Here is a 12,304-nt window from a genome sequence, read left to right as displayed (position 1 = left end):
AGTGACTTTCCTCTCTTTCTAGGGAAAAGACTAAAACTTCCACAACAAGGCCTCCAAGGCTGTTCTTGATAGACAGTCGGCACACAGATAAACCCCTCCTCGCCCACTCCCATCTTACTCTTCTCTGCCTCGTTCACCATTCCCAGGCCCAGCCACACTGTGCCAAGCTCCACTCATCCTTTGGGAGCTTTGCGTATGCTGCTCCTTTTGACTGGAAGGTTCTGCCCTTCTTCCCCTACCCCAGTCACCCCCACCCTCTGCCTGGCTAACTCCAGCTTTAATGACAGTTCTTTAGGGACCGTTCTCTACCCTCACCCATGGTTACAGGAACTCTCCCCTCGATGATTTCTCTCAAAGCATTTATCCCAACTGTCTTTAAATAATCATCTGCATAGTGGCCCAATGAGAGTGCTGGCTTTGAACTATGGCTTAAATTCAGATCCTGGCTCAGCTACTTAATAAATGTTTGACCTTGGGTAAATCATTTAACCTTGTTGTTGCTCAGTTTCCTCATTTGCAAAACAGGCATCATCATCATCATCATCATCATCATAATACCTACCTCACAGAGTTTAAGGGCACCCCATACCACTAATGCTTTAAAAACCACCACATTATTAGTAGCAGTACAGTCTCCCGTGACTCCCTCACTAGATGAAGCTCCCTGAGGGCAGGGATCAGGACTGTCTTTGCTTCTGTGACTAAGTATACAGTGTCTGGCTGATTCGAACATTTAATGAACACCTATCTAAATAACATATGACACCTAATCCACACAGTGTCCTCTTCAACCCATCATTTTAGCAACTCAATCTTCTGGGGGACTGAAGTCCTTTGGATAGTTGACAGAAGCCAACTCTTTACCCAGAAAACAGGCCCATGATTTCAGGGAAAGCTCATGACCTCCAAGAACCACTCCTCTAAGTTGGCAATGCTCCTCAACACGTGACACCCAGCACTGAAGAGACTGCTCTACTTGTGGTTCAGGAGTGTTGGTTAACTAAAATGCCCAGAAAATTAACCCAGGTCCTCAACCTGTATGCACTCAGAAGACCTTTTCTGAAACATAAGCATAAGACTTTACATTTCTTTCTTTTTTTTAAAGATTTATTTATTTGAGAGAGTACGCACACATGAGCTGGGGGAGGGGGAGAGGGAGAGAGAGGGAGAGGGAGGGAGGGAGAGAGAAAGAGAGAGAGAATCCTGAAGCAGACTCCATGCTGAGCACAGAGCCGGATGTGGGGCTTGATCCCAGGACCCCGAGATTATGACCTGAGCTGAAACCTACAGTTGGCCGCTCAACCAACTTCACCACTCAGGTGCCCCAAGACTTTACATTTCTGGTCGTCCTTTCCTCCAGTAGCCATGTCAGTAATGTTCTGGCTCTTCGTTCACAGAGCTCTGCCGTCTCCAGAGTCAGGCATTCCAGCCCCCTGGTGTACTCAAGGCCACACAAGCCTGGTCAGAGATTCACCCTACCACATACAGTTCTTGTCTAGAATGTGGACTGGAGATTCTAGTGTTTTCCCACTTCCCCGCTGCCACAGAGCATCAGCAGTTTACCTTGGTGCGTCTGGTTTGCCGTGGTCATCCTGAGCCCTCCTTCCCCGTGATGTCAGCCACCATGGTTGAATGTTGCCACTTAGGTTTTTTACTCAGGCACCTATACAAGTCATGAACAAGAAGAAGAAGAACCAGGGTGCTTGGGCGGCTCAGTTGGTTAATCGTCTGCTTTCAGCTCAGGTCATGACCACAGCGTCCTGGGACTGAGCCCCATGTCTGGGCTCCCTGCTCAGCGGGGAGCCTGATTCTCCCTCCCCATTCTTTCGCTCTTGCGCACACGTGTGCTCTCTCTCTCCCCCCTCTCAAATAAATAAATAAATAAATAAAATATTTAAAAAAGAAAAAAGAAGAACCTATATTTTAAAATATTCTCTTTAAAATAAATTCTAAATGTAACTGGATGCATTTATATCTAATAAAAGTCTTAGAAAAGCATTTTTGTTTCATCAAACTATATTAACTGTAAGAGCCAGTATTTTCATCTCCACGTGCACAAATTATTTACTGTGACGCTGTAGAGTTAACATTCAACTTCTGATCTTGCAAGAAGCAGGATCTTGTTAAAACACCAGTTTCTGTTTCAAAAGTCCCTGAGGAGTCTTTCTGCAAGCAAGCAAGCACAACAAAAAGAAAAATGAGGGAGGGGGGACGGGGAGCTAAGGGGGACATCAACCAACCGAGGACATGAGGGAGTTCATTTTATTAGGGTCCTCAAACTGCCCTGCTTTCACTTGCCCACAGAGCGCCAGACGTCTGCTTCTAGCGCTTCTGTTCTCAATTAATCTCAATTTAGACTTCAAATTCCAATGTCTTATATGGAACCCTTTTTTTTAATCAGAGGCCCAATATACATTTAACAATATTAAAATACTAAAAACAGTATTCCAGGACCTCTGTGTTTGAGATGTAAAATTGTATTTCCAAATCAAGCAAGCAATTCATGATAAAGGTCCCCACCAGTTTGCACTGTGACAGGTATGAGGTTAAGACAGACTGAGGACTGTATTACTTAAGGCTTACTCTGGTACTTCATGATAAACAGTTCTAGAACTAAGAATAAAGGTTCTCCCAAAGGTGATCACTCAAGACCTGATAATGGTTTAACTTGCACAATCATGTCCAACTTCAGTTCTGACTTATTCAAATAAATAAAAGTACAATCCACTCATGGACAATATTGAAGTTAACTCCTTATTTTAAACCTTCAAGTAAGAGAAGTGTTGGGTGTTACTGACTTCATAATCACAGGTAGAGATGGCGGTTTCTGATTTTGTGATAATGTTGCTGTTGGTAGTTAAGTACCCCCCTGCACCCCAATTCTCCTGCTTGTATTGGAAAACCATGTTATTAGCATATAGGTCCTGATATGTTGCCATCCGTGGCAATTTTTATTAATCTCTGGGAGCCTCACCATTACCAGATCAAAAAACGACACTCACCCCAAACTGCACCACAATCAGAGGCCACTTCAACTGCCTTTAGGTACCCTAAGTCTCCCCATACTCTAGTAACCCACCGCTTACTACTCAGAAGGAACGGTCTCTTGAACTTCCTGCAAGGCCCTGCCTCATCCATGGCCCCTGACCACCTCCAACTAACTTCATTTCCTACTCTTACACATTCTCTGCTAGTCACCCTGCCTCCTTCAGTTCCCAAGCACGTTAAGTTCTTTCCTGCCCCACCATCCCTCTCTCCTGCCAGGCGACAGGGCCTCTTCCGGAAGGCTCCTCTAACACTGTGGTGACCATGCCCCTTGAGTAGCATCCACGATGCAACCACTCTTGATCCAGTTCTGCACAACTGCAAGGAGCAGTCTAGCAAGGTTCTGCACACCACGGTTCAAGGAGTCGGAGTGCAGCCAGAGACACTCTGGGGGGTCCCTTGAGCCCTATTCAGGGGGCTCATGAGGTCAAAACTATTTCCATCACCATACCAAGATATTATTCGCCTCTTCCACTATGTCCAGATTTGCACTAATGGTGCAAAAGCAATGCGGCACTGGTGGCTTGGTACCCCTCAGCACGAATCAAGACCGTGATTACACACTGTAGTGGAAAGCACGGCAGTCTTCACAACCATGCTCCCGCCATTAAAAAACCAAACTATTTCCACTTAACAGTGTCCTTGAGGAAGCAGTAAAAATGATTAATTTTATCCTGACCCTTAAGTATGCCTTTTTAATACTGTGTGACCAAATGGAACGTATACACAAAGTGCTCCGGGATACTGAAGTGTGACGGTTGTCTCGAAAAAAAGCACGTGCACCACTGTTTGTGAAGTGATCTGAAAATAGCCACTTTTATCACAGAACAGCATTTTTACTTGCAGGAATGACCAACAAGCGATCATTATTTCAAATAGTTTGTATTCGGCAGGCATCTTCTTGAAATGAAAGAAATGAGACTGTCACTTCAAGTAAGACTGGTAGCACTCTGCCAAGGATCCAATTCAAACCCTCAGGAGGAAATGCGAATTTTGGAGAACTTGCATCACTCATGGTGAGCTTAAAGCTTTCTAATATTTACATTTTTTTGTAATGTAAATAAAATGACTGATGGTGATACTAAAAAATGCGAATAAAAAGTTTGTATGTTGGAGCGCCTGGGTGGCTCAGTCGGTGAAGCATCCGACTCTTGGTTTCGGCTCAGGTTATGATCTTGGGGTGGTGGGATTGAGCCTCCCATCGGTCAGGCTCTGCTCCATGGGGAGTCTGCTTGAGAGTCTCTCTTCTGCTGCCCCTCCACTGACTCACACGTGCACTCTCTCTTTCTCTCAAATAAATAAAATCTTAAAAAAAAAGTTTGTATGTTGAAATGTATCAAAATGTGGAAGGATTTGCATAACAGTGAACCATTCTTTTCAAAATAACCAAGATATGACGTTACAAAATCAGTCATGGGTAGAAGATCCATTCAAAGTGCAAAATAAAGCAACGAAATTCAGTGTAACAGAGTAGAAAAAATTGCTCCACATGATTTCAGGTTGTATACTACAACTAACCACCTATGGAGTTGAAACTACCACCAACACCAATGGCGTTTTGGTGAGTATCAAAAAATAGAAACAATTATCTGAGAAAGGTATTAAAATATTCCTGGGGTGCCTGGGTAGCTCAGTCGGTTAAGCATCTGACTTCCCTCAGGTGGTGATCTCGGGGTCCTGGGATTGAGCCCCATGTCAGGCTCCATGCTCAGTGGGGAGTCTGCTTCTCCCTCTCCCTTTGCCCCCCCTCGCTCGTGCGCTCTAATAAATAAATAAATAAATAAATAAAATCTTAAAAAAAAAAAAATACTCCTCTCTTTCCCAACTAGGTATCTATGCAAGGCTGGATTTCCTTCACATACTGCAATAAAATAACTTTTGCAATGGAATGAATTTAGAAGCAGATATGAGAATTCAGCTGGTTTCAAAATCAGACATTTAAAGATAATTGCAAAATTATAAAACATCCTGTCAAAATCCTAGTGGGTTGTTTTTTTTTGTTTTTTGTTTTTTTTTTTTCAGAAATTGACAATCTAGACCTAAGATTCATATGGAAATGCAAGGGATTCATAATAGCCCAAACAATCTTGAAAAAGACTAAAGTATAAAGACGGACACTTCCTATTTTGAAGTTTACTACAAAACTATAGCAATCAAGATAATATGATACTGGCGTAAGGACAGACATATAGGTCAAAGGAACAGAATCCAGAAATAAACTCTAACATTTATGGTCACTTGGTTTTTGACAAGGATGTCAAGATAATTCAGTAAGAACTGTCTTTAATAAAAGGTGCTGGGACAGCTTGATATCCACATGCAAAAGAGTAAAGTTGTACCCCTATCTCCTACCATATACAAAAATTAACTGAGTAGATCATGGATCAAACATGTCCAAGTTAAAATGATAAAACACTGAGAAGAAAACAGAGTAGTAAATCTCCACGGCCTTGGGTCAGGCAATGCTTACTCAGACATGACAACAAAAGCACAAGTCACCAAAGAAAAAATACACTGGACTTTGTCAAAATCAAAAACTTTTGCTTCAAAGGGCATCATCAAGAAAGTGAGAAGACAACCCCACAGAATGGAAGAAATCATGTGCAAGTCTCATGTGATACCACTTCACACCCATAAGCATGGCTAAAATAAAAAAGACAATTACAAATGTTGATGAGGATGTAAAGAAATTGAAACCAATGTTCAACTGTTGGTGGGAATGTAAAATGGCACAGCTGCTGTGGAAACCAGTTTTAGCAGTTCCTCAAAATGTTACACACAGGGGCGCCTGGGTGGCTCAGTCAGTTAAGTGTCTGACTTTGGCTTGGGTCATGATCTCGGGGTCCTGGGATCGGGCTCCACATTGGGCTCCCTGCTCAGCAGGGAGTCTGCTTGTCCCTCTCCCTCTCCCGCTGCCCCTCCCTCTTCTTGTACTCTCTCTGTCTCTCTCTCAAATGAATAAAACCTTTATATATATAAAAAAAATGTTACACATAGAGTCACCATATGACCCAGCAATTCCACTCTTAGGAATATACCCAAGAGAAATGAAAACATATGTCTATACAAAAATTTTATAGGAATAGCCATAACAGCATTATTCATAATAGCCAAAATGTAGAAACAATCACAATGTTCATCAACTGACAAATGTATAAATAAAATGTGGCATTTTCAAATAACAGAAAATTACTTGGTGACAAAAGGGAATTACTGGTATATGCTACAAAATGGATGAACCTTGAAAATACTCATGTTAAATGAAAGAGGCTCACCACAAAAGACCATGTATGTGTGATTCCATTTATATGAAATGTCCAGAATAGGTAAATTCATAGAAACAGAAAGCAGGTTAATGGATGCCAGGGGCAGGGGTGAGTGGGGGAATGTGTCAATAGGGATAGAGTTTCTTTTTGGGGTAATGAAGGTTATTATGGATAGATATAACCCACATGGACATCAAAATAACATTCGGCACTGAAATATCATAATCACAAATGCAAGCTCTGACTATCCTCTTGTACAGAACAAATGATCACCACCAAAAAAAAGTTAATTTCAAGCTTCAACACAAGGTGGCCACTATAGAACTACCCTACCCACAGGTGCACAACCAAAATGTTACTGAGTGCCTGAACATAACTTCACATGTTAATTGACTTCATATATGGCAAAGAACGTTTTACCTTTAGCGTTTTCAATGAAATGTGTCAGGAAAGGATAGAGTAATTAAAAAAGATAGTAAATCAGAATACAAATGGATTGTATTTTATTGGGAACAAATTTAATGACATTTTCCCTATGAAGTATCCAACTAAAAGGTGCATCTTCTTTACTACCTAAAACATTTTGACAAGGTAATAATTTGAGTTACTTCTGAATTCTTTTACCAAACCACAGAGCTGTTTCATTTTCTCTTTAATGATCTTTCACATTCCTGTGATCCTCTCTCCCTTTTGTTAACCTCAGAGACTTTTATAGGACAAAAAATTTTTTGATTATAGTCTGATGGTAAACTGGATTATTAAAACTCTCTGCAGAAGATTCCAGTGAAGGATGTACCAGATTTTATTTAAGGATCATTACCGGACACTACATTTTTAACTTAAGTTTAGTTACCTCCTATCATAGGACTACTTGTTTGTGTTAGAAACAATGGATGTAAGGGAGCTCAAACATTTGCCACCACTGAAACAATTAATACAAAGCACTCCCAGAAAGCCAGACTGCGTTATAGGTGACGTGTCCTTAAAAGCTTAACATTGTAAATAACAGGAAAAGTACTTCAGGAAAAAGGGTTGTATAAATTACCTGAGAATTATACATTCCTCAGTGGTAGTTTTATCAATGTTAAAAAAAACACAAAAAACAAACAACAAACGCAAAATTTGAAAGCCAAGTAAAACAATCATAGAATTTAGTGTTTTATCTGAAGGCAAACTTTTAAAGTTTGTGACACGACAAAGTCACAGTGACAAGTACCTACTCGTCAAACTGGCATAATCAAGAGAACATTCTAAGAAAGGTGTGGTTTCTAGCTGAACCTTTTTCAAAAAGATTTTACTTTTAAGTAATCTCTACACCCAACATGGGCCTGGAACTCACAACCTTGAGATCAAGAGTCGCATTCCGCTAGGTCAGCCAGGTGCCCCCTTTTCTACCACTCTTTACCTTTAGTCAATATGGCACAACAGCTCAGCATCACAAAATAACACAACCTAGAAACACGTGTACTCAAACTTCTCTAGTACAGCACCACATGTAAGCAAATATGTCCGTAAACTCTATTAAGTCTGAACACTGAATGATTCTCTGAAGAGTGGCTAGTTAGTAGCATCAGGGAAATACTTCCTTTTTTGATGCTGGCAAAACAAAAGACCCACAAACCACAAAGTGTCTTGGTTCCTAACAAAGGTAAACAACCTTAAAATCAAAGGCAAAGGTTGGGAATAATTTAACCTCTCCAAAATACCTTTTAGTTTAATCATCACTACACTTGAAGTAGGATATGGTAATATGACATATGGAAGGCACAGAAAATGGGGACCAGAACTTAGTCTGTATCCCACCGGACGCTAGTTGAGCACAGTATTTCAAAAGCAGTTTAAAATAAATGTTTGTGAACAGAAGGTCAAGGGGTGACCCGTCACATTTGGGTTTTGAGGGGGATGATTAGATGGAAGACAAAACAGAACGGATCTCAACTGGATATAAGGAACTTCTTGAGCAAAATGGCAATAAAACACTAGACTTGCTTATTACTGAAAACTAGAATCACCACCATCTGGAGAATTTCAAGGAGTAAGTCAGTATCTATCTTTAGGACATTCTCTCAAGTTGAAAACAGGTAGCCCAGGTAGATGTCACCTGTAAATTATTCAGAGACTGCTATCCTCAACCAGTGGGCACTATGTATCTATGTATCTGATTAGAACTCACTCAGACAGGATATGTCCTCTTCCCACTCTTCAAAATGCCAAGGAAATAAAGAGAACAGAGAAGCAAGGGCTGGGTGATTCAGGCTGCCAATAAAGGTTCGATTCTACATGGGCATTTGGGGAGTGGACTGCTAGTGATTTTTAAAAGCCTCCATGTGATGCACGGTTACTTTAGAGCTGCAGCGGCTAAGGCCCCCTCACCCAGTCTTCCCCCACATACAGACCTATGATTTGGCACTGCATCATACAAGTTATCCCTCTGACTCTCGGCACCCCCTATGTCTACACAAGCATCTCTCAGCCTTTGATTTCCCCCCATTCTTATGATCCCTCCACCCCCCCACCCCCGGCACTTTGACGAGAGAGATGATAAAAGGATGAGTAAGCATGCTGTAGCTGATCTTGGTCAAAGAGCACAGACCCTGGCACCGGCGGTGGAAAACGGGAGTGAGGAAGCAGAACAGAAAGCGGCGTCGGGGAGTTCATCCAGTGGGTAGCAGGCAGTTACAAGCTTTCCTATGGCAGTTATTGTTGCCTCCTCCTGCAATCACCGTGGACTCCAAACCTTCGCTTTCACCCCCCCCACCCAAGATCAAGTGCACATTTTCCTTAGACAGTTACTTCTCAAAAACAACACTAAAAGATAAACGTAATTTCTCCAGGCTTCCGGTTGTCAAAGACAATAAAGCCTCGCCCTGGAGCATGGTTAAGTTCAACGGTCGTTTTCTCACTCGTCTTCCGGCACCCAGTCCACCCCCGACCCCACCACAGACCACCCCCGTTGGGCAAAAAGGCGACTGCCACGAACAGTTTCAAATATATGTCAACCTTTGGGGGGATGGGGGGAAACCCCAGCAAACTTCTGAATTACTTCAACAGCCCGGTTACAAGTACCTGACCTTATTTTTTCCCGAAGAAAAATAGGACACCGAGAGATCAGAAATCTCGTTTTCTCTGCCTTCCTACTTCGGTCGCTGGCCACATCTAGGGGGCTTTTCCGAAGAGGGCTCTTTCGGGTTCCTTCGGTAGGAAACTTGCCCTCAGTAGCCAAATGTCCTTTAGGTCCCTAAAACGCTGAACTTCGCCACGGATAGAAAAAAACCCAAGGTGCCGTTTCCTTTGTTAAAATCCCACGGACTTTATTTAATTTGGGGCGGAAAGGCCGCTGGCAAGATCACGACAGCCAGCAGCAAATAGGTGGAGAGAAGACAGGTGCGACTGCTCCCTGCGGCGGTTCCGGCCGGGAGCAGACCCCCTCCGCCAGCTCGGCGGCCCCGGGCCACCCTGGACCTCCTCGTCTGCCCGCGGCCTCCCCAGGCACGTCCTCCCGAGCCCGGGCCGCCCCCCGCCGCCGCCGCCACCGCCCCGCGGGGCCCGGCCTCGCCGCCTCCGCTCAAAATGGAGGTGGCGGCGGGCGGCCGGCTGGTTACGAAACGCGCGGCCGCCACATGGCCGCGCCGACCCCAAACTTGGCCGGGCCGCCGCGTCCCGGCGCCCAGGCGAGGCTGGGCCCGGGCGCGGAGGCCGCGCGGCGCCCGCCACTCACCCACAGACCGGTAGCCCAGGATCGCGATCTTCCGGGACTTGGACTGCGGCATCTTGGCGGCCTCCTCAGCCCCGGGCCAACCACATCAACCGCGGCGGCAGCAGCGGCTCCTGTGCTGCGATCGGCGGCGGCCGCGCCGGGGCAGAGCGGCATCCAGGGGCGGGGCGGGCGGGCGCGGGCAGGCGCGGCTGCCTGGGCTCCTCGCTCGCGCGCCCAACCGCCCGGAACCGCCGCGCGGCCCCGCCCCCAAACACGCCCACGTGACCGCCGCCGCCGGCCCCGCCGCGGCTCGCGTCAGCACCGCCCTCCCCGCCGCGGCGGCCACCCCCGCCCTTGAAACGCACGGGGCTGCGTGCGACGTTTTACTTTAAGGGGAAATAGAGGGGACGCCAAGATGCCCCCGGAAAAGTCACGACTGAAACTCGCTGCGTCATGACCCTCCCACCCTCTTCCGCCGCTGTTTAATTACGCCAATTCTTCTCGGGCGCTGATTGGATAATTCCCGCCCGCCCGCGCGATGACGCGGCGGAAACTCCATCTCCGATTGGGGGTGGCTAGGAGGCGGAGCCGAGGGCGGGGCTGCTCGCCCACAGCTAAAAATAAATTCCGGCTGCGACCCCGGGGTTGAGCGCGAGTGAAGTTTGAAGGATTCCGACGTCTCAGGGGTGGGGGGCGGGTGTGAGGGGCGGAGAGAAACTAACTCCCCAGTGATTGGTTAGAGGGGGGCGAGGGGCGGGGCAAACTGTGGGGAGTGCGTTGATTGGTGGAACGTTGAGCGATTTGTGAACTCGCGCCCACAGAGCCCTTAAAAGGCGCGAGGCACGTAGCTATTGCAGGCTGGGTTGTGGGTTGGCTGCTTCCTTCTTGGTGTTTTTTTTAATTTTTAATTTTTTAACCTCTTCACTCTTTTAGAGTTAGTAAGACTAGGATTGAGGTTGTAGGTGGTTACTAGGCGTCATCCTTGGATGAAAGACCCTGGGAAGAATGGAATATGCGTTAATTCCAAATCTTACACACTTCGCTACAAATGTGTGTGCCTCCCCCGTTCTGGTCTCGGCCTTGCCCACGGGCGAACCCGGCACGCTTCACAGAAAATACCCAGCGCGATTCAGCACCTCTTTACCTGTCAACACCTGAGTGGCTAATTAAGTAGGCAAACTCGAACACCAGCCGTCGCTGGCTGAGAACGCTCCAGAACCATCCTTGCAGGGGGGAGTCAAGTCTGCTGGGCCTGCCCTCCTGTGCGGGCTGACATCTCCGGGAAGGGGACGCTGCTGTATTTCCCACAAAAAGCACACGGGCAACCCCTTTTTCCACTGGTGCTCGCGAAGAGCACCGGTGTTGGAGTAGGGGGAGGGAAGCCAGCGCTGGAGGCCTCGGTCATGGGAAATAAAGGTGGAAGCCAGGCCTGAGAAATGAGGATGCGCTTGGGACCTTTCCAGCCAGGGAGACTTCCATCATGCTTGAGCTTCTTGCCCTTGGTGGTTGCTAAAGAAGCAGATACTCTTGCTACTCCTACAGATGTCCCCTACTGTCCTCAGGCTGTTTGACCGTGTTGGGACAACCACCTGCTGGTCACAGCCCTTCGCCTTTCCCAGGAAACCCAGAGGAGTGGCAGGATTGAATTCCTGGGTATGAAGATTCAGAGGTGTGACTGTCCCATAAATATGCCCTGTTGAGTTAGAACACTGGCATTAGGGCAGAATCCTTCCACCATCTTGCTGAAGTGCTTCTAAGAGAGGGTTAGTGTGTGTTCACATCCTACGAACTCTACAGATTGAAGTCCCAGACAACCAGCTGGAACTGAGAAATATCTGTGAAATTCTGTGTTTTGTCTTAATGGGTTTTGCATTCTACTCTATATTGAGATATTTAAAAACTTCAGGTCTTAAAATGGGAATCTCCAGGAAAATGTATCATTTTTATCCGGTCAACTCGGATGCCCCTTACCACAGTAAACTGATGAACTGATGCTACTAAACTCCTTGGTTGGCTGTGAAATCAGATTTGTGGGTGTTACCTTTTATTTTCTTAAATAGAAGAACAGAACAGAAAACAGGTTGCTCGAATTGGTAAGTATTGTTTTGTATTGTTTCATGATGTTTTGTTGTGTGTATATGTATTTGTAAATGTGTGATATGTGTTTTGGGTACTGAGTTCCATTGTAAAATGTATTTCTTACTGTGAGTTGCCTCACAGAGTTTGAAAGTGTTGCCCTAGCCTGGGAATATTAGGAGTCCAGACTGAGAAGCTCCATTGTAAAGGACAGAGTCCT

At 45.5% G+C, this 12,304-nt stretch overlaps 1 protein-coding gene across 2 annotated transcripts in view; it reads right to left on the bottom strand.

Moving 5' to 3' along the window:
* RHEB (Ras homolog, mTORC1 binding) overlaps positions 1-10,227 on the bottom strand; it is a 40,138-nt gene extending 29,911 nt beyond the window's left edge. Inside the window, exon 1 of one of the 2 annotated variants that reach the window (XM_032394314.1) lies at positions 10,030-10,227. In XM_032394314.1, coding sequence (XP_032250205.1) covers positions 10,030-10,081 — 52 coding nt within the window. In that variant the 5' untranslated portion in view covers positions 10,082-10,227. Of the gene's footprint in view, positions 1-1,563; positions 1,712-10,029 lie in introns of those variants that run through there. The other variant, XM_032394315.1, reaches the window with a different exon arrangement.
* Between the last annotated feature and the right edge of the window lie 2,077 nt (positions 10,228-12,304).

Source organism: Phoca vitulina, unplaced genomic scaffold (assembly GCF_004348235.1).
Source record: "Phoca vitulina isolate PV1807 unplaced genomic scaffold, GSC_HSeal_1.0 scaffold80, whole genome shotgun sequence".
Classification (NCBI taxonomy): Eukaryota; Metazoa; Chordata; class Mammalia; order Carnivora; family Phocidae; genus Phoca; species Phoca vitulina.
Note: the sequence above shows the minus strand (reverse complement) of the source record. Positions and strands in the feature narration are given on the sequence as shown.